At 39.9% G+C, this 23,180-nt stretch overlaps 1 protein-coding gene across 1 annotated transcript in view; it reads right to left on the reverse strand.

Moving 5' to 3' along the window:
• The window catches only part of plxnd1.S (plexin D1 S homeolog), a 96,296-nt gene that overhangs the window by 32,591 nt on the left and 40,525 nt on the right, over nucleotides 1-23,180 (reverse strand). Inside the window, exons 5-19 of the mRNA XM_018261363.2 lie at nucleotides 21,072-21,204; nucleotides 20,516-20,690; nucleotides 19,881-19,989; nucleotides 18,673-18,769; nucleotides 14,358-14,465; nucleotides 13,956-14,045; nucleotides 13,057-13,150; nucleotides 7,406-7,575; nucleotides 6,691-6,842; nucleotides 6,511-6,610; nucleotides 5,501-5,640; nucleotides 5,197-5,370; nucleotides 4,872-4,962; nucleotides 3,647-3,910; nucleotides 2,104-2,256 (exon numbers count right to left, since the gene is read on the reverse strand). Coding sequence (XP_018116852.1) covers nucleotides 2,104-2,256; nucleotides 3,647-3,910; nucleotides 4,872-4,962; nucleotides 5,197-5,370; nucleotides 5,501-5,640; nucleotides 6,511-6,610; nucleotides 6,691-6,842; nucleotides 7,406-7,575; nucleotides 13,057-13,150; nucleotides 13,956-14,045; nucleotides 14,358-14,465; nucleotides 18,673-18,769; nucleotides 19,881-19,989; nucleotides 20,516-20,690; nucleotides 21,072-21,204 — 2,050 coding nt within the window. The remainder of the gene's footprint in view (nucleotides 1-2,103; nucleotides 2,257-3,646; nucleotides 3,911-4,871; nucleotides 4,963-5,196; nucleotides 5,371-5,500; nucleotides 5,641-6,510; nucleotides 6,611-6,690; nucleotides 6,843-7,405; nucleotides 7,576-13,056; nucleotides 13,151-13,955; nucleotides 14,046-14,357; nucleotides 14,466-18,672; nucleotides 18,770-19,880; nucleotides 19,990-20,515; nucleotides 20,691-21,071; nucleotides 21,205-23,180) is intronic.

Genomic DNA, 23,180 nt, shown 5'->3' on the forward strand with positions numbered 1-23,180 from the left:
TAGTTATTGCTTCTTTTTATTACTCCTATTCATATTCCAGTCTCTTATTCAAATCAATGCATGGTTGCTAGGGTAATTTGCAAACTGGAGAGCTGCTGAATAAAAAGCGAAATAACCGCAAATAATAACTAAATAACCGCAAATAATAAAAAAAATTGCAAATTGTCCCTGAATATCACTCTCTACATCACACTGAAAGTTCATTTAAAAGTGAACAACCCCTATAATATCTGATCATGGCTTGGTTTGATGTTGGTCATGAATGCTGGGTTGAGCTGATGTCTTCTCTAATGGATCTGTTTTGAGCCCCTATATAATCCCATTATTGACATATTTTAAAAATAATTTATTTAAATAGCGTTAGAAAAAGATTGTTACTGGTGTCCCTGAGTCAGGAAATATTTTTTTACCTTGAGGCAAAATTGGTAAGAACCTACATTTGTTATAAACTCGGAGACAAAGGGGTATTTGTATAAAGCTGACTATGATGGATAGAAAGGGCAAGTAGGATTTGTACAATCTAGATTCAGAAATAACACTTCCATCATACTCAACAACATATAAGCTATTAAAGAAAATAAAGAAAAAGTACCCTGTATAATTCCAAACTCTTTAAGTGCACCAATTATACTGCGGCTTGTAAATTCTATTTTATGGCTTGGCACATTTAAATCAAGTTAAAATGTAAACATATAAGCTATATAAAGATATTGGGCCGATTATTTATCATAGAATTCATTTCTTTACACAGAAAGGACATTTATTTTAATAGTAAAAATAAAGATGAAGAAATATACTCTTCTGCTTGAAGAAGCCATGGGTCTTTTTTTTGCTAAAAGATACTTGTGATGGGGCATTAATCCTACGTAGTGCTGACCACTGAAATTGGGAGGCCCATTTATCAAAGGTCAAATTCATGCGAATTTATTTTAATTCAAATATACTCACAATTCGATTGGGAGGTTATTTAAGAAAAAATTTGAATGTCTAATATTCGATCGAATGATTCTGACCCAATAATTCGAATCGTATTCAATTCATACAAATCTAGTTTTTCACCGAAAAAAACCCTCCAATGTCAGGCAGGCTATTAACTTCTTCAAATAGCTCAACGGACCTCTGCTATTGACTGACATGAACTTGGCAGTATTTAGGTGGCGAATATTCGAATTACGACTGTTCCATGGTCGAGGTGTGATAAATCTCAAATTTAATTTGCATTCAAATAGGGGGAATAAAATTTGAATGTGTGAATTTATAAACTTGAAAATTCAAATTTGAATTTAGTATTCATGACCAGCAGTTCCATGTATGTCACAAAAGAATGACTACATTGCTTTTAGTAGCAAATATTTAAACTTTAACTTTAATATATATATATATATATATATATATATATATATATATATATATATATATATATATATAATATCTAAACAATATGGCAGCACCCACTCCCTTGAACACAAATATACAGAAAGGGAATGCTCAAGGAACTAGGTCTATCTAAAAGGAATCTGTCATGTGCTGATGGTGTATACATATCTACTACATTCTGTTTACATTTAATTTAAAGTGACCAAATAAAAATAAATTCTCATTTAGGCATATATGTTTTTATGCATTAGCGTTCTTCCATATGTAATGGACATGCATACTATAAATACACGCCGACAGTAAATAGAAAATATATTTGTTTTATTCGCTATAAACATTGCTTTGCTATATATATCTCATTATTTTAAAGGAATAAGTGACTGCCAGACCCTACTTATAATTCAAGGTTTATTTTTCTACTTAGCACTGTCATAAGACCAATTCCACAAATGCAGAAGTTCACACGATCATATGAAAAAATATACTTTGTAGAAAATATGATCATTTGCGTCTATTCAGAGGCCGGGGAAACACATGCATGAATAAATTGATTCTGGTGTAAACACACATTGTTAACATTTATGCTTGGGTGAAATTTTAGACATAAAACGTTAGCCTATTGGTACAATTAAGATGCATTTAGTAATGGTTAAAACACCCTGCCCATAGCAATGTGCAGCTCAATGAGGGTTGGACAATGAATATTCAGCTGTGTTTTCTCCTTACCGTCACAGGTAGATAGCGCTGAGAGGAGCTCAAAGACTCATTGATGCTGCAGTGTATGACCTTGTCATTAAAGATAAAGATCGACTCGCATGGAATCTGTCCGACCTTCACCCGATATTCATCTACTCTCAAACCGAGGTTGTCTGGCTCTTTCTGTCAAAAGAAAATATCAGATCTGGATACATTAAATGGAACCAAACAATTCAGGATCTGATTTATTTTAAACCCCCTGTTTGCTGGATTTGAAATGCGTCCAGGCAACTTTATCATTTTACGTGGGATTGCTGGCAACCCACTGCAGTGTAGTGTAGTGGTTACTGTATATAAGAGAGACTGTTTGGCCAAAACATTATTGAATTTCACTACACAAATATATAATACGTAGGAAAGCCATGAACAGGGCTGGTCCTATCAAATGTGGGGCCCAATTGGGACCATGTTGGCGGGGCCCCTAGACAAAGTGTTGCTGGCTACTGACACACCAAGTATTTAGGAAAATAAGGGCATACAGGCACAAAATAGAAAGGAAAGGGGCAGACAAGGTAACATAATAGGGGCACACAGGGTAAGAGAGAGAAGGAGGAAATAGGAGAGTGGACTGGGCCAATTAGTTTGGGGCTGGGCCGATTCAGCTTGGGAGCAGGCTTGGTTGGATTGGGGGCAGGCAGGGCCTATCAAGGTTGGAGGAAAGCTGGGCCTATGAGAGTTGGGGGCAGGCTAGACCTATGGATTTGGGGATGGGCTGGACTCTCAAAGTTGGGGGCAGGCCAGGCAGCATCATGTGCTGAGGGAAATATTATCTGTGCTGCCCTGTGGTGCGGGGCCCCCAGAGGTGCGGGGCCCAATTGGGCCCAATTGGTCCAATTGGCCTAAGGCCGGCCCTGGCCATGAAAATTACCAGAACTGTGTCATTGTTAACAGGCTGAATGTTCTGATTCATTTTCCTGTAATTAAATCTGCATCCACTTCAGGACACGCAGGGAACAATGGGATTGTGGTCTCTATCACTGAAAGGTTATAATCTGTAGGGCTTCATATAAGACTGTACATTGGGCATATGTAATAACAGTATTTGCATTTTTGGGAATTATGCTTTTTGTACTTCAGCAGCTGTAAGTGTGGAATAAGGGGAGGATATATATTTTGCTAGTAGACATGTTGTGAAAAGAGTTATACTCTACATTCAGGAATGTAACTACATAGGAAGCAGACCCTGTGGCTGTAGGGGGGCCCAGGAGGTAAAGGGGCCCCATGAGGCCCTAATTCATATAAAGTTTAAATTAATATTGGTAAAACAGGTCAACCTCTAGAGTGGGGGCCGGAAAAATCATTTGCTGTGGGGCCCAGTATTATCTAGTTATGTCTCTGTCTACTATTACTGTGTAATGGTTTCTATGTAGAATATATAAGTTTTGCAATGTTAATTAAAATTTTGACAAACCGTGCAGCATATTTAGTAATGCATCAGGGTTTATAGGCAGAAAAAAAAGGACACTTTTGCACAAAAGATAGTAACATGAGCTTTTATGGTTCTAGTCCTTACATGTATAACCAGAGTTAGTGGTTCCCCCACATGATGCTTAATCAGCTTTTCCTTCTTGGCTGTGTAGAACATAGGGTCCGGCTGATACTCCAGGCTGAAATGGTTAAAGCTGTGCAAGTCTTCCTCGTCAGAAAAATCCTCCCCGCGAGCCACTTGCACCCCATTAATGTAAAAGTTCAGGGTGACATTCTTGTTCTCCATCGTGCTGTTGGGGGCTGTAGGGGAGGGGCAGGTGATTATAGTTGGGCCTAAGACTGTGCAGTTCTGAAAGAAATATGTAAAGGGGAATTATTTTCCCAGTCTAGTTTAACAAATATGATGAGGTGTCCAAGATTACCTTTAAAAGACATTACTCTGCCAAAGGAACATTATAGGAACCTTTCTTTTATATCACCTCTGTCCTACCTACTTTAAAGCAACACTGCAGCTCAATAACTTTCTCCTTTATCAAAGCTCATATATCTTAATTTTTCATCTTCCTTTGGACTTGAATGGAAACATTAAAGAGGTTGTTCACCTTCCAAATACTTATATCAGTTGAGTTGTTTTCAGATTGTTCACCACAAACAAAGACTTTTTACAAATGCATTCCATCTTTTATTTTTTAATATTTTTATTACATTGAAGTTAAAAGTTGAATGTTCCAGTGACTGGTGTTTCAGTCTGGCAGCTCAGTGATCATGGGGCAGAATCTGAACTGTGCCAATTTCCTACATTCGTTTTTACATTTCTCAGCAGCATCTGTGGAGTATTAGCAACTATTGTATCAATTCTAACAGCTGCCTTCAAGGAAACTCAGGGGTTCAAGAGTCGGCGACCCCCCAGAGCTGCTTTAGATGAAAATTGAACTTAATACTTCGATATTAGAAAAAGAAGCCAGAATAGGGGTGTGGCCTATGAGTTCTGGGGTGTGGCATGACAGCACTGAACAAGTGGCCGTAAATGACACTTTCCATAGCCGAAAGATTACTCTATGTAGACATATGTAGACTGTGCAACAAATTTATGCCAGCATATGTATTTTCTCAGCAAAAGAAAATGTGAGGCTATAGTGGCCCTTTATCAGATTCTCCTACTTCATACAAATCCATCTCACTCAGAATAGAGTTGTGTCACTTATTACAAAGCTTTTGTAGCCTCACACATTGTAAAGTCACCCACTGTGAAACTATCATGATGTGTCTCATTTAAAGGACACCCCATCCACTTGGAGAGGTCAACTTACTGTTCGCCTCCCTTTCTCATTCTGAATTTCCATCATCATAGATTGCACCATGTCGAATCTTTCTCCGGTCAAAGTGATGATCCGGCCACCACTGCACAAAGTAAAAGAGAAACTCACAGATCATTCTATAGACACTGTTTGCTTACATTCACACTATCCATTGATAAGGATACAAAAATGTCAAATAGTTTGAATACTATTCATGTATGCCACATTTAGGCTTTTATGCTACTGGGATGGAAGGAATGTCCTTATGAGGTTGCTCTTCAAATCCATTGTTGTGGTCTCTAGGTTTTCTAAGTATTTAAAATGGGGAGCTCCCTACCTGATTGGGCTGCTCCTTGGATCCATACTCTTGATCATTGGGTTCTCTTGGTACTTGAAAAAGAGTTCTTCCTTTGCACAAGATTTTCTCTCAAACTGGACACAGATGTTGACCTTGATATCAGGGAGAAATTCCATGGCTGGAACCGTACACTGGATTGTGCTCTGTGTGCGCCTGAGAGTATTTTACAGAAAACTACTGTTAAAAAATATACTGGAAAATCAGTATATCATATAAAGGCCTGGGTGTGAAAGGCAAGACAAGGACGGACGTAATAGGGCACTGACTATTTGACGGTACTTACACAAGGTCTCTGCATTCCTGTGTCTTATTGAATAGGACTCGGACATCTCTGCCAATATTCAGCCTGGTCCCAGAGATGGTTACTCTGGTTCCTCCTGCCTTAGGGCCAAAATCTGGGGAGAAATATTCCACCTCTGGCACCTGTAAACAAAATTATTCATTTACTAAAATTCAAAATTTGAGCCTCATCAAAAGTTTCCATGCTAAAGTCAGGATTGCTAATAGCAATGGCTGCTAAAATTGATGGTTAAAGAGGAGGTAAAGCCTCTAGTGTGGACTCCTCTGATCACCAAAATAGGTTAATTACTGTTGCATAAGAATGTTTCATTCAGGAGCCTAACTCCGGTCATTTTGCTGTTTTCTAACATAGGAAAATAACTGAATTTTTGGCTAGAACAAAGACATTTGATACCCCCATGCAGTATCAGACTGGGACACCAGGGGCCCACCAGAAAAACCTTAGACCAGGGTCCTACTCTCAGTACTATTTTCCTCTTCTCACTCAACCTCTATTCCCCTAATCTCTTTTTTTTTTACATACTGTTATCGATTATTCCATCTATTTAGCCTTTTTGTTAAGGAAATAAGGAATGGTCATGAAATAGACCAAGTGTTTAGAAGGAGGAGGGTCCACTGACACCTGGGCCCACCAGGAGTTTTCCTGTTATACCGGTGGGCCAGTCCAACACTGCCTCCACGATAATTACATACATAAAGATCTAGAGTCAGGTGTACACAAGTTGGGAATAATTCTCAGTTCTTGAATAAATTGGGCCACTTGAGTTAAAGAGCTTGAAAACAAGTTGTATTAAACAGTGTTGCCTGTATTAAAGATCCATCTTGCTTTAATCCTTGATACTAAACTGGGGTATGCTGCAATTTGTAAACTGGGTATGCTGACAACTATTGTTTAAAGTATGGCTGAGCAACCAGTTTTACATCACCCTTAAACTAAACTAAAGTACTCCTACTCCCCAGTGCAGAGAAAATGATGATCTATATAACACTTACCTGGAAAGAATATTTCTCTTTGGATCTGCCACCTCCATTTACATCTACAGACACCCAATCAGTGAGCAGCCTGGGGGAATCTCCAGTCACACACACAATCCTGGAGGAACAAATATTCTGATATAAATGTGTATCGCTTAGTAGGTACAATTAATGGTATTAACAGAAGGAAAAACTCACTCCTCAGACACTATGTATTTCTCTGGAATAGGGGTGCACTCTATTTCTCCAATCTTGACTTTTCCATTGATATCGCTGAAGCGGCTTCCGAGGTTGCGTCCTTGGATAGTAAGAAGAGTACCACCCAGCAGGGGTCCACTGACTGGATCAATCTATGAAGAGGAGACCCATGATTGTCAGAAAGACAGCCCCAGACCATGTTCCTCCTCCTTGTTTCTTGCTCCCAATACCATACAAGGACTAAAAATCAGAGCACTGTATTTTATCTTGGCCTTTGCAGGCTTCCCTGGATTTATTTCTTAGGTCATTTTAGCAGGAATAAATGGATGGAATAAAATGAATAAAGTGATGAGGTCAAAAGAGTAGACCTATTCCCGTCCTCCTGCTTTGTCTGTGAATGCTTGTCAGTCTAGCTGATATTCCCATATACTTTCCCAACATGTGTATAAACCAAAATGCTTTATTTATGATAACTGGTGGGAGCAATAGGGCAGTTCTTGTTAATATATACAACAGAAATATGTATAGAATAAATATTTTCTACACCTAATTAGCTAAGTGTTCTCCAGCCCTACTACTTCTTGTATATCCTCAGGGGCACAACAAGACCACGGTGCTTTCATTTTACTATTCAGACCCTTTGGCTATCTCTAAACCACTCAGGACAGCAACCCAACAGTTGGTCTATAGTTCATCCTCATAGGTCTCGCATTACCTTCCTTATATCAGGAGCAGGGCAGGTGTATGTTTTCGGAAAGGATGGTATATCACTGTTCAACCGACAAGACAAACTACTTTCACTCCAGGAGCAGTGGTGCCCCAGGTCTGCACGACCTAAGCAGCTGGAGCAATCTGGGGTTTGGGAAGCACAGTTGTACACTTCGACTGGTGGAGAAAACACACAGTACTGATTAGCATAGAGATAGTATTTCAGGTACAGCTGAGCTTTGAACACCTACATTTTACACTAGTAACCCTTCCAGTATGGGCTAGTGGCAGGGGAGCCTGGACCAAAGCACACTTAGCTGGGCTGTTATCTTGAATACTCCTATAATCCAAGAGGCTACTATCCCCAATGCTACTATAGGCACCATATCTCCCTACTATACCTCCTATCCCACAGCCACAGTCCCTTCCTAGAGACTATTATCCCACTGTTACTATAGGCACCATCTCTCCTACTATACCTGCTATCCCACAGTCACATTCCATTCCCAGAGATTATAATCCGACTGTTACTATAGGCACCACCTCTCCCTATTATACCTGCTATCCCACAGCCACAGTCCCTTCCCAGAGACTACAATCCGACTGTTACTATAGACACCATGTCTCCCTACTATGCCTGCTATCCCACAGCCACACTCCCTTCCTAGAGATTATAATCCCACTGTTACTATAGACACCATCTCTCCCTACTATACCTGCTATCCCACAGTCACACTCCCTTCCCAGAGACTATTATCCCACTGCTACTATAGGCACCATCTTTCCCTACTATGCCTGCTATCCCACAGCCACACTCCCATCCTAGAGACTATAATCCCATTGTTACGGTAGGCACCATCTCTCCCTATTATACCTGCTATCCCACAGTCACACTCCCTTCCCAGAGACAATTATCCCACTGTTACTATAGACACCATCTCTCCCTACTATACCTGCTATCCCACAGTCACACTCCCTTCCCAGAGACTATTATCCCACTGTTATTATAGACACCATCTCTCCCTACTATACCTGCTATCCCACAGTCACACTCCCTTCCCAGAGACTATTATCCCACTGTTACTATAGGCACCATCTCTCCCTACTATACCTGCTATCCCACAGTCACACTCCCTTCCCAGAGACTATTATCCCACTGTTATTATAGACACCATCTCTCCCTACTATACCTGCTATCCCACAGTCACACTCCCTTCCCAGAGACTATTATCCCACTGTTACTATAGGCACCATCTCTCCCTACTATACCTGCTATCCCACAGTCACACTCCCTTCCCAGAGACTATTATCCCACTGTTACTATAGACACCATCTCTCCCTATTACACCTGTTATCCCACAGCCCCACTCCCTTCCCAGAGACTATTATCCAACTGCTACTATAGGTACCATCTCTTCCTACTATAACTGCTATTCCACAGTCACACTCCCTTCCCAGAGACTATTATCCCACTGCTACTGTAGGCACCATATCACCATAATCCCTAACCACAACTCCTATATCTGCCAGCTAACCAAGAGCAATACGTGGCAGTTAATAGAGGGATAACATTTTGAAAAGCAAGCAGGTTGCAGATATGTAAAACAAGAAAGAACACCATGGAACAGCTACTAGCCACATAAACTTTTTTCTAGTAAACACTCCCCACAATAAAAGCATCAAAACAAAAAAAAACTAACACTGTAAGGCAAGTTTTTATCACTTAATTAAATTAAAATGAAGGGCCAAATTGACCCAGTTTGTTGGTTGTATTTGGCCCAAGGCATTCGGTTGAATTGTTCATGTTACAGAAACGTAACATCTGCTGAACATCTGGAGCTCTCTCCAACTATACATTGGAACCATTACTTGGTAACAAAACCTTGTTTTTATATAGGATGCATATAGATTTCCTAGAGAACCTCTCTTTACATTTGTGTATTTATTTCCTGGTATTTATATAGCACAGACACACTTCTGCACCTCTCTGTAGAGATTATAAATCATTCACATCTGTCTCTGTCCCAGTGGAGTTTACAATCTAATGTCTCTATGACATTCGCACACACTCTATGGCCAATTTTATCAGGAGCCAATCAACCTGTCTGTATGTATTTGGAGTGTGGGAGGAAACATACCCTGGCATTGAATCAAAACAGCACTGTGTTCAATTTAAAAACAAACAAATCAAAGCAAATTATAAGCAGCTTGTCTCCCAGGGAAAGATCTAAACGTGCCCTAATCGCAAACGCCAAGAAAAACATCTAAACAGATACCTATATAAATATACAGACAATAATTTCTATAATCGATGTTCCAGCCACAGTTCTCCTATGGTTAATTTACTACAAACAGTACCCTCAACTGTCATTTTGCTCACAGACGCACACAAAATTGAATCAGCCATATTATTTGCCCTTACTGGGGCATTTTCCAGTAAAAACCATTTTAATGACTGAAAGGGCTCTAGTCTAGAGAGAACAATTTAGCAGAGGAAAGCAATATAGAACCTACCAGTTCCATGTATAAATAAAACAAAACAGAGAAGTAATATTTCATTTACAGAATCTGGATAACTGCAAACAGCCAATAGCACCAGAAAGTGAAAATCTGTCTGTCCAGCATCTGCAAGTAAAATAAACTCAATCTTGGTAGCAAGAGTCCTATAGTATAATATTCAGGAGTTTAAATGGAAATAAATACAGCTGCAGCACCTTTTTGTTGCAAAAAGTGGACTAACACATTTCCAAAAAGATGAAGCAACAATGGACTAAGAGACTGCAGAATCAAACCGGATCCAGACTTTTCAGGAAATGCGATTTCTCTTTTGCTCTTTTTGCAACAAAGAGGTGTTGCAGTGGTCTTTTTTTCCTGTATGTATATGCAAACCCCTGGCAAGGGTTTCCGGACTGGTTTTCACCCAACCTACAAGGTTAAATAAGGTGGTTGAAGCACACGCAATATTTACTACTCAAGAGTTTAAAGGGCTATGAATAACAACTGACCCTTGTTTTTAACACACTTAGGGCTGGGACACACTGGGCGATTTGGGGAGATTTAGTCGCCTGGCGACTAATCGGCGCGACTTTTCTCCCTGAATGCCTCCCCTCGCTCTGCGCCTGGCTAAAATGAAAAATCGCCTGCGCTAATCACACGCGGCGATTCGTTTTCCGAAGTCGCCCGAAGTTGCCTCACGAGGAAACTTCGGGCGACTTTGGAAAACGAATCACCGCGTGTGATTAGCGCAGGCGATTTTTCATTTTAGCCAGGCGCAGAGCAAGGGGAGGCATTCGGGGAAGATTGGTCGTGGAAAGTCGCGGCGATTAGTCGCCAGGCGACTAAATCTCCCCAAATCGCCCAGTGTGTCCCAGCCCTTACGAACAAATCCCATTGCATTTTATAAACCTATATTCTAATTGCTTGCCACTGTTGGAGCTTATCTAGCAGCATTAATGGTTAAATATTCACCATTTTAATTTTTTTTACTGGCCTTTTAAGAGCTAAGATGTTCACAGACATATGAGGGAAAGGAGATGGAAATCTCAAGTATATGTGGGCATGCAATAAAGTTCCAAGAGTAAAAAATACTTGGAGGCAAAAGAAAACAAGGACATAGGGCAAGCTCTGATATTGGAGGATGACAGACTTAAGAGCAACACAAGGAAGTGTTACTTTACAGAACAGGTGCTGGATGCCTGGGATAGTTACACCAGTGGCTGTACGTAAACACAGCAGGGGTTGCAAGAAAGCCTGGCTGGAGTTATATTGAAGAAGTAAGATGCAGCATTAAAGCCCACAAATTTTAACGGTCAAACAAAGCTTTCTAAGGTTTTCCCAAAGCATTTGGCCGGACCACTGAGTGCCAATGTGCTTGCCCATTTCACTCTGCTGAATAGTATGTAAAGATGATATCTGGGCCGTTAAAAGCTGCCGACATCCAGATGTTGATTGTGTCAGATTGAGGACCGCATTAGTTGGTTGATGCTTTCCTCCATCTAACCACCTTCTTTCCCGGGGTTGTGACCTGATCGTTCTGCCCAATATCACCCACCTCTAACTCGTTTGGTGAGACAACTTCGATCTGTGTACATAATGTATTGAGATATACAGACATGGTTGATGATGTATATATGATATGATAACACACAGTATAAGTTGGGATACACAATTGGGATACCATATTTGAGTTATCACTAGTGCAGACACATACAGTATTATTGAATTGGATTTACTACACTAAAATTCTTTTTTTTTTTTATCCCTGTGCATTGAGTGACGGTTATCTAAGAATTTATTGTCATATTGGTTGTGATTTTTTACTATTTTATGTAATGCACTGAGATGCACAAATATGATCTGTGTAATGCACTGCGATACACATATATATATAATCCCTGTATATAATGAACACACAGATGCACGTTCTGTATAATGCCCAGCAAAGAGATGTAATTACCAGCCCCAAATTCCTGCTCCTTATAACTCCCTTCCCACAAGATAACAGGATCCCCTCTCCTCCCCCACACAGAAAGATTTCAGTGCTAGGCCTGTGAGGATGTTTTATTATTGGGGGGTCGGGGGTCACTCCAAGGAGTCAGTAATCAGTCTGCACTGTCCCTGTGTATAAATAATGCCTGGCTGTGGGAGGGCGACATTCACACCCACACCCATTAGAGTTATAGTCAGGTTCCCCTTTATGGAGGATAAGAAGAAAGCAATACAGCCCGTACACTGTGGGTATTATTTACTTTATGCCGTTCTCACTGTACTCTCAAGCTGCATCTGTAGAATATATATATATAATATATATATATATATATATGTATATATATATATATATATATATATATATATATATATATATACATTAAATAAACCTTTTTGCATTACTTTTTCATTTGGGATATACTTGTTGTTTATTATGGACCCAGGCGTTTTTGAAATTTTCCTTGTGCGTTTCACCGACCACTGCTAGATATATATATATATAAATATAAGCATAACTTTCCCTTTTTTGTTATAGCTTATACAGGAGCAGTGGCCAGCTCCATGTTGTAGCTCCCATCTTTTCCAGATATAGTCAGGTGATCCCAGTTTGCGACTTTTATATATTAGTGGTATGATTGTCCAAAGAGCCTTTCAATCTTATTTAAGTTTGTGGCTTTAAACAGTTAAAGGGGAAGTATTTTTAATTAAACCTGTTATAAAATATATGTAATAATCTTTTGCCACCTGCAAACTACATTTCTAGTCTAGTCACAATTTGATTATACATGTTTACAGGGCCTACCAATCAAAACAGCACAGACTACAGTTACATAAGGAAAACCAATCAGAGGACCAGTAAACAATGTGGTTTTCTGTTCTGTTTTGTGCATGCACCTTTGTCCATGAGACAGAGGAGGTCAATGTGGCAATGCAGGAAACTAAGGCCCTCACTGTCCAAACCTGTTGGGGGACACTGGGATTTCAACAACAATTGTAGGGCTGCAGGTTTACATCCAAGATGATTATACTGCATATACCCAACATTTATTGCACAGAGTATACTATGTTTGCACTTCTATACACAGTACTGGCTTTTGTATGTACATAAAACATGCAGAGCAAACAATTAAACATTATGTTCATATAAAAAAATAGATGCCTATTACTCACCAGACAGCATGGAAGGATTATCAAGATACAGTCCCTTATGGTCACCAAGCTGCAGGTTGATTGGGAAGCTCTGACTTCTTTCAGATGTGTGCAACTGTCAGATAATAAAAAAGGTCTAAGAACTACTGCAGTAATGTCACATAATTTTTACCAGGACTAATCAGTAAATTCTACTGACTGATTAGTTGCTATGGGTTACTAGACCTGGGCAAATTTAGTAGCATTTATAACATTACCTTCTATGGGCTTTCCTTGCTGCATTATCAGATTTAGACCCTGTCTGGTCTAACTGAGTCTTCATTACTGATTAGTAAGCAACAGCAATGAAAACATTATAAAATAAAGGGGTTAGATAGTGTTGGCCCAAATAGGTGGCTAATTAGCAGTAGCTGGCTCAAAAATTAACTCAGTGGAAAGGTTGACACTAAACCTAGGCCTAGTGAACTAAAGGGTATTACTATCTTTGGGGGGGGGTGGTTAAACATAGGTGCAACTTCCCTAGGCACTGTGCAAATGGAGAAGGAGAATCAACTGTAGGCAGAAAGAGAGGTGGGCAGTTACTGTATGTCTAACCTGAGACCCCTCTGTTGAAGTCTCACTGTAAGTCTCACTGTAAGTCCCAGCAATCCCCAATAGTCAAAGGCAGTCAGGGAGAACTAGGTTTTTATATAGTATAAGTAAAATAAACTACATAACAGGCCAGGAGTTGAGGGGAGACAAGGAGGGTACCCACACCCAACCAACAGACTTAGCTCACACCTGGACAGCATCCTCGTTTGAAGGATATTCTGAAAACTCCTTGTAACACTATACCATATTTACCAGCTGATTATGGGTTATGGAAACAGACAGACATGTATTTGTGACAGAAAGGAATATTGTGCACTCAGAGCACTTACCAGTATATTGCTGCACACGATGGTGGAGGAATTCAGCCATTTGGCTGGGAAAGTGTGTTCTGTTCCAAAGTCACATTCCAGTTTCGGGCTCTGGAGTGCAAGGCACAGCAAACATCTGTTAGCATTTCTCTGAGTGAGTATACATGAAACTTACAATCTAATTGCAGACAAAGATTTACTGGCTAGTCTGCCCATTGCTACCCCAGAAACGCTCAGAAATGCTTAACCTCTCTTCATGCTTGTGATTATCCCAGGTTCCCCTTTGGAACTGAATCCCATGACCCTTTCTGTAAAAGAAGGTCTTTCCATAGTTTCCCTAAATTAGGGATTGCCTATTTGCCTATGTATCTGTCTCACAGCTGATGATAAACTACAGGTCCCAGTTAAAGGATAAGAAAGTACCTCTATAACATTTGTGTTGAGCAGTGATAGTGTGAAATCCTTGGTGACTCCAGTGGGTGTTGGAGTCAGGCGTGTGGCTCTTATCATGGGACAGCTATCTGTGCTGTTCTGTAACACAAAGGGAGATTCAGATTATATGCAAATGAGTAAAAGAGCCCGTCACTGTGGTGCAATGCCCAGCAAACATTAGGACAGATGAAACCCTGTATTTAATTATCTTCACAAATAATTTTATCATGGTATAAGCACCTCAGTGGTGCCCAAAACTCTTGCAAACTCTAATATGACAAAACCTTAATCCTCTGCAAAATTGTTCTACCCAAATAAACACTTTTTAATGATTGTATGTTCTCCCCGTATCTGGTGGCTTTTCTTCTAGATTCTTCTCACACTCCAAATACCTACAGTCAGATTTATTGGTTACCACTGAAAACAGTATATGTGTGTGTTGTGTCAGTGTGAAAGGGAAAATTAGACTATAATCTTCAGTAGGGCAGGGACAGATGATGAATAATATCTGTAAAGTGCTGAGGAATATGGCATAGCTATCTAAATAATAATAACTAGCTTCCACAGAACTGAATTGTTAACGTTATCAGTTATTGAGTTCATTCATTCTGAAGAAAATTGTAAACTTCTTCTGGTATGAGCCTTCAGAAGTTGAAAAACAGAGAGAAGTTTTCAGTAGGTCCTAACCTACTGAAAACTTCTCTCTGTTTTTCAACTTCTGAAGGCTCATACCAGAAGAAGTTTACAATTTTCTTCAGAATGAATGAACTCAATAACTGATAACGTTAACAATTCAAAGCCCAGGGTCAATGCTACTTACTAATGTTCTCTGCTCTAGAGTCTTGGGAATTCCAGTCAGAGCCCAGCTCCAATGTTGATGTTATCAGACCTTTGATTTCTAATACAACACAAGCACCATGAGCAGGAACTAGTGGGAGGAACAAAGAGCAGGCTCCAGGTCTGGCACGAAAAAGTGGGCCCCATCCATCCAATCTGAGGATCTTATATGAATGTGTCTCTGCTGCTAAATTAGGCACATATTATTGCCTCAAGTTCATTTATTAATGTCAAAACTCAGTATTCTTGTAGTTTCTAGTAAAGCCGGAATGTCTAGTTTGCAGGGCTGCTGGCTGTTCCCCTTTAGAACCCTCTGAAGATCCCAGTGGCAATACATAAAAATGTTCCTTGAGCTTTGTGTCTAATTATGGCAAACATCAGTCGTCGAGATGTGAAATATGTGGCCCATTTACTTAGTTCGAGTGAAGGAATAGAGGAAAAAAACTTCGAATTTCGAATGTTTTTTTTGGCTACTTCGACCATCGAATGGGCTACTTCGACCTTCGACTTCGATTCGAACGATTCGATCTAAAAATCGTTCGACTATTCGACCATTCGATAGACGAAGTACTGTCTCTTTAAATAATACTTCGACCCCCTAGTTCCCCACCTAAAACCTACCGAGGCCAATGTTAGCCTATGGGGAAGGTCCCCATAGGCTTCCTAACAATTTTCTGATCGAAGGATAATCCTTCGACCTATAGATTAAAATCCTTTGAATTGTTCGATCGAACGAATTGCGCTAAATCCTTCGACTTCGATATTCGAAGTTGAAGGATTTAAATTCGGCAGTCAAATATCGAGGGTTAATTAACCCTCGATATTCGACCCTAGGTAAATTTGCCCCCAAGGGAAAGATTTAGAATTAAAACTGTTGCAGCCATTATTCCAGCTGGGGTATGCTTATATGTATTACTTCAAATTCACACATAAAAGGGTAGTTCACCTTCAAGTTCACCTTTAGCATGTTATAGAATATCCAATTCTAAGCAACTTTTCAATTGGTCTTCATTATTTCTTTTTTATAGTTTTGAAAATGATTTGCCTTCTTCCACTGACTCTTTCCAGCTTTCATATGGGGGTCACTGACCCCATCTTTAAAAACAAATGCTTTGAAAGACTACAAATGTATTGTTATTGCTACTTTTTAATCACTCATCTTTCTATTCAGGCCTCTCCTTTTCATATTCCAGTCTCTTATTCAAAGCAATGCTTGGTTACTAGGATAATTTGGACCCTAGCAACCAGATTGCAGAAACTGCAAACTGGAGAGCTGCTGAATAAAAAGCTAAATATTGCAAAAACTGCAAATAATAAAAAATGAAAAGGAATGGCAAATTGACTCAGAATCTTTACATTATACTAAAATTTAACTCAAAGGTGAGCAACCCCTTTAATGATACATAAAAGATAAGAAGATACTAGCAATATGATAACTTGTAGTTGGAGCTTTTTTAACCTCTGTACCCTATTAATGTTTTTAAGATTTGCCTTTCAATTTGTACACCAAATGGTGGGGTTCTTTGAAGGATCCCTCCCTTCTGCATGGCTGCACCTGTGACTCCTGATATAGGTACTGGTGAGGGGAGTTAGGGGGACTGTCACAAAAATATACCATGGCTACAGACGGTAATGAGTATGCCAACAACTTGAAAAAACAGTAACACCAAAAATTAAATTGTTTTAAAGTAATTAAAATATAATTTACTATTGGTCTGCACTGTTAAAACCGACGTGTTTGCTTCAGAAACACTGCTACAGTTATATAGTAATATATAAATTAGCTGCTATATAGCCATGGAGACAGCTAGGGCTAAAAGTAAGAGGGAAATAAAAATACATTCAACATTTACATTTTTAATCTATATATATATATATATATATATATATATATACACTTCCAAATGAGTACCTGCACTCCAAAGCAAACAGATTTCAGCAAAGGGAGGGGTGCACGGTAATTATGTATACTCCAATTATTCTCAGACCAGCACTCCCAATTTTAAGAATCAATCATTTTAAAATATATGCAGTCCATCTGCCTGACTCATAACCATTTTCAAAAATAGGATTATCTTCTAAATAAGTCATAAAACTCTTGTGAGTAAATACTGATAAGAAGAGGCCCTTGCTTTTCTAGAGGTGTCACCTCTCCCCCTATTAAAAAGACTGATGCACATGATGGTACATTCAGAATACCTTGTTATGTCCTCACGCAAAGGGTCTATGTCCAAAGCCAGCTATGGACTCTAATGAGACTCCTACCTGCACAGAAAAGCTATTCCCATTATCCCATTTAACAATCCCTGTTTCTGGCCTGAAACTGAATCTCATTTTAGCAGGCAATCGCATTCCCTAATTAGAAGAGATGGACCTAAAACACATTATCCTATTACCCACTGCATTAGGCACGGCAGCTGAAAATTGCACTTCTTCCTTCCTCATGTGAATTGGCTGTAATAGAACCAAAATAGAGGAAGGCACCACACACACAGATATTGACAATTTTCCACAAATATTCAAATATACTGTACACATACCAGGGATGCAGTGCCATGAAAAGGATCTTCCTAACCCTCTTTACTTCAAAAATAGGATGATGTTAGTGTTCTACAGCTTTTTACATACAAATATATCTAAATATGATAATTATTATGGCATGCACAATATGCTTGCAGAATTGAATTTTTAATCTTTAAATAACAGCAAACACCATATTATATTAGGTATGAAGGGAGGGTAGAGTGGGGGGAAGGGTAGTTTTAAGGGGGAAAAGGGGAAGAAAAAGAAAAGAGAAGGGGAACAAAAAAAGGGGGAAACAAAAACAACTAAGAGACAGAGACATTTTATCTAAGAATCTAGTTTTATACTTTCAAAGTATCTGATAAAATGCGACTGGGATGCTTCATTTACTTGTTAATGTGGGGGCGGCTTGGGTTTTTACCCGTTCTCTATTTGGAAATTTTTGAAGAGGAAAGGAGTCATCCCTCCACATAGGCTCATTTCAATGCTGGCAGAATTTTAATCAAAGATGGGTCTAATGGAAAGGAGTCAATGGGGCTCTTAGGCAAATTTCTGGGTGACCATAATCCATGCTATAGCTCAATTGCTGAAGATCTACTGGATACTGGTCTTGCTTTACTATATATACTATTCCCCACTCTTACTACATACAGCTGCTGTTCTGTGGGTCCACACAATGTAAGAGCTCATGTTATTGCCCCATTTGTACCCCAATACAACAGCTCTTGGAGGGGATCATGGTCCATGGCACACATAGCAGTGTGACCCTCCCCCTTCTGTAAATATGGTGGTACGTGCAATGTGCTCTGGTGGAGCAATTGAAGCTGCAACGTGTACAATGGATTTAAAATATCAGGCCAATTTTTGATCCAAACCCAATCACATAAAACTCCTTGTCACAGAGACAACCCTAGCACATGTACAGAGATGTTTATATCTCTCTTACCTGTGCAATGGTGTCACATTCTGATGCATTGGAAACACACCGGTGTTGGCTCACACACCACCTGCAAGGCCAACGAGACTTCACACAACTGTTGCACCTGCAAAAAAAAAAAATAATAGTAAAAAAAAATTATATATATATATATATATATATATATATATATATATATATATATATATATATATATATATATATACTGTTGCACCTGCAAAAAAAAAAATAATAATAAAAAAATGATATATTTTTTTTTTAATGCGTGCATTCTCACCACTGCTACATTTTATAGAACAACTCCAAAGGATCTGTCATCCAAAATCCTGTTATCCAAAAAGCTCTGAATTACAGAGAGGGCATCTCCCATAGACTCTATTATTATCAAATAATCCAATTTTTTTTTAAAAAAAACGATTTTATTTTTCTCTGCAATAATAAAACAGTAGCGTGTACTTGATCCAAACTAAGATATAATTAATCCTTATTGGAATGAGAACCAGGCTATTGGGTTTCTTTAATGTTTAAATGATTTTATAGTAGACTTAGGCTAAGGCCACACTAGGCGATAGCGCCGCGATTTGACTCGCGGCGACTTTTCGCCGCAATCGCTGGGGAAACTTTTGCGCTGGCGTCTATGGGGAATCGCGTAAAATCGCCAGCGTAAAAACACACGCGGCGATCTTTTCTCTACTGTCGCTCGAAATTGCCTCGCTGGGCGATTTCGAGCGACAATAGAAAAAAGATCGCCGCGTGTGTTTTTACGCTGGCGATTTTACGCGATTCCCCATAGACGCCAGCGCAAAAGTTTCCCCAGCGATTGCGGCTTAAAAGTCGCGGCGAAAAGTCGCCGCGAGTCAAATCGCGGCGCTATCGCCTAGTGTGGCCTTAGCCTTAAAGTATGAAGATCCAAATTATGGAAGATACATAATCTGGAAAACCCCAGGTCCCAAACATTCTAGATAACAGGTCCCATACCTGTATTGCACTTTAAGGTACTTGCAAGGCACAGTAGGGATCATTTATAAACATTGGGCAAATGTGCAGCTGGACAGTAACCCACAGCAACCAATCAGTGACTGGCTTCTTATAGGCAGCTGCAGGTTGGACCATGAAAGCAAACACTTGATTGGTTGACATGGGTTACTACCCAGGTGCTGAATTGCCCAGGGCTTATAAATGAGAGGCAGAGTAAGGAATGGAAAGTGCTAACTCACGCATTCTTAGGATGCATGTTTTGCGTCCTGTTGCAGTCATAGACGATGAACTTGTGCTGAATGATGCTGTTCCCTCCAACTGACAGAGCCATACTGACCGTCACATAATCTGCACACAAATAAAAGCAGGAGGTGTTAAAGTCTTCATCAGATCTCCTATATCAGGCAAGCCAGACTTATAGCATTATTAGCTCTAGAGATGTATAAACATATCAAGCTACAGAGGCAGATGACCAGACATCACTTGTCTGACAAAAAGACTGCATGACAGTTGGGCATGTGTGGCCATTGCTACTTCTTCTGGGCCTATAACCTCTGATATTCATCTAGGATTTTCAGTTAAGAAAGACCAACTGCAATCTTATTCAATCGCATGACATTTTCCAATATGGGCAGTGCCCAACATGGGCAGTGGCTAACCATTCCAGTTTTTTACTGTACTGGGGAGAAGGAGTGATTGTAAGCTCTCACGGTAAGTGTGCTTATAAAAGACATATTTACTCATGTTATATAAGATAACAACAAATATTAAAAGCTTGTGGAATTATGAGCAATAAATACATAGTAAAACATAGCTATAATAAAGCTTGAGTGAGGGACATATGAAAACAAATCAGACGCTGTCAAAACTCTACCTTGGTTTGGTGGGAATGATGGGAATTTGTCCCTGGGAAGGAAGGGGCAGTGACCCCATTGCTGGTCATTAACAGAGAAGATAACAGCAGGCGTGATGATATTATTCCCGTAGTCACACGACACATTCATCTGCCGAAGCATTGGGAGATTTCCAGTGATCTGGAGTATGATTCTCTAGAAATTAAACATAAAATGCTTTACAATGAGCAAAAGACATTTCTCTCAGGGATAGCAAAACTACATTGGAAAGGGGTTCAGGTTCAGGCGTTGCCCATCCCGTCTTTCTTACCACATGGGCCAGAACAGAAGCATCTGGATGTCTTCACAGAGCATTTAATGCACTCAAGCCGGCTGACGGCTGTTTTTGAGAGCACACGGACAGACATTTGGAATAACTTTTTGCAATATAGCCACAATCCCTTTTTTATTCGTCTCATGCTAACACAAAATCAGCATGGGACAGTATACATGAGATGCCTTTACAATTGCTTTGAGCAATAATATAGCAAGTAAGTATACTAGTTCTCTAAAGTACCAGAAGGACACAAGTCTAACCTGGGTGTTGGAGGAAATATCAGTTTTATTGGGAATGCTGCTCATTGCTGGGCACATGTGTGCTTGACCCACGCTGGGACTCATCCAGAACGCAGAATCCTCAGAACCTTGACACTCCTTCTGGAGAGAGCACCTGTTATAAGCAAGAACATCTGGCATTATTGAGTGAGCCTACAAAAACTACAAATCCCAGGATCCTTTAGGCAATGTAAAACAAGATCTGACTGGTCTAATGGCATCTGTATACTCTATAGCAGTGATCCCCAACCAGTAGCTTGTGAGCAACATGTTGCTCTCCAACCCCTTGAATGTTGCTCCCAGTGGCCTCAAAGTAGGTGATTATTTTTGAATTCCAGGCTTGGAGGCAAGTTTTGGTTGATAAAAACCAGGTGCACTGCCAAACAGAGCCTCAAAGTAGGTTGAAAATCCACACAGGGGCTACTAAATGGCCAATCACAGGCCTTATTTGGCACCCCAGGAACATTTTTCATGCTTGTGTTGCTCCCCAACTCCTCATACTTCTGAATGTTGCTCACGGGTTCAAAAGGTTGGGGATCCCTGCTCTATAGAAATGATCAGTGATTCAAATCATGTGTAAATGCTTCTCCTCCTTGCATTTGAAGTCCTACCAAATGGTGTGTGCAAAACTTCATCAGTGCCATAGAATTAGCAGGATAAGGAGCAACAAACTGGTCAGGATTGAACAACAAAACAAAGACCAATGGGCAATAGGCCCTGGGTTAAGCAAAAATATAGTGAAGAAAAGTACCCCCTGTTGTAAAATATAAAGATATTATAAGTCACCATTGTTCCACAACCATATAAAAGCACAAGCCCAAAAGTGCTTTTATACAGGTCATACTGCATACCTCCCAACTGTCCTGTTTTTACAGGGACAGTCCCTCTTTTCACAGCTCAACCTGCAGTCCCTCATTTGTACTGGAAAGTCCCGTTTTTCTCTGCACTGAACAGCGAGAAAAAGAAACAAAGTTTCTCACTTAATTGGCAGAGAGCCCAGAACAGCCAGAGCTGCTTATTAACTTCTCCCAGTGGACCTGTTATCTTATATTGTTACAATTACTTATTTCCTTATCTTGAAATTGTTAAAAAGTATCTTAGGGCTCTTACACATGAGCGTTCTGACCCGCGTTCCCCTGCGTTCCGTTTTTCGGCGTTCAGCCGCAGGGGAGCGCAGGAATAGACGCATGTCATTATTTCAAATGGAGCTGTACTCACTAAGGCGCGTGTAGGCGCCGAACGCAGGAAAAATGCAGCATGTTGCGTCTCGACCTGCGTTCGGCGCCTACACGCGTACAGCCCCATTTGAAATAATGACATGCGTCTATTCCTGCGCTCCCCTGCGGCTGAATGCCGAAAAACGGAACGCAGGGGAGCGCAGGTCAGAACGCTCATGTGTAAGAGCCCTAAGATACTTTTTAACAATTTCAAGATAAGGAAATAAGTAATTGTAACAATATAAGATAACAGGTCCACTGGGAGAAGTTAGACTCACTGCTTAAAGGGCAATTCACCTTCATTAGAAAAACTGTAATAACTGAAAAAAAAACACAGAAATATGCTCAAACTTTCATAACCTGACAAATTTTGGAAAATGAACATGGTAATTAGGGGGTGTCATGGCTTTTGTGTATTATCATTTAATAATGGACACATATAAAATACACCTGATCCAGCACAGCTCCATACAGTCCCTTATTAATGACGTAATTGGTAACCCTATTGCCTACATGTGCTGTAGCTGAAAGCCTTGTCTCTGCCATACCGAGATAAAATAACCCGGAGAGAGCGTGCACCCAGAGGTTATTGGAACAAAGCTGATTAGAAATAATGAGAAGCAGCAATTATAACTGTGCATAATAATCAGTAATTAGTGGTATATCAGCATTCCATAACCTTCATTACCCGGCACTCTAACCAGAATATATTAATCTGCCTACTAATTAATTGGATGGAATGAACAGGGATGCTCTCCAACTCTAAAGCAGAGGCTTTGATTCTGTACACTAATGAACTGACACTGTCCCTCTTTGAATACACAATGCGCAATTACACAATGTGCAATTCCTGTATTGACGATGAGCCAGGTAG

The sequence above is a fragment of the Xenopus laevis genome, chromosome 4S (assembly GCF_017654675.1).
Source record: "Xenopus laevis strain J_2021 chromosome 4S, Xenopus_laevis_v10.1, whole genome shotgun sequence".
In the NCBI taxonomy this organism is placed as follows: domain Eukaryota; kingdom Metazoa; phylum Chordata; class Amphibia; order Anura; family Pipidae; genus Xenopus; species Xenopus laevis.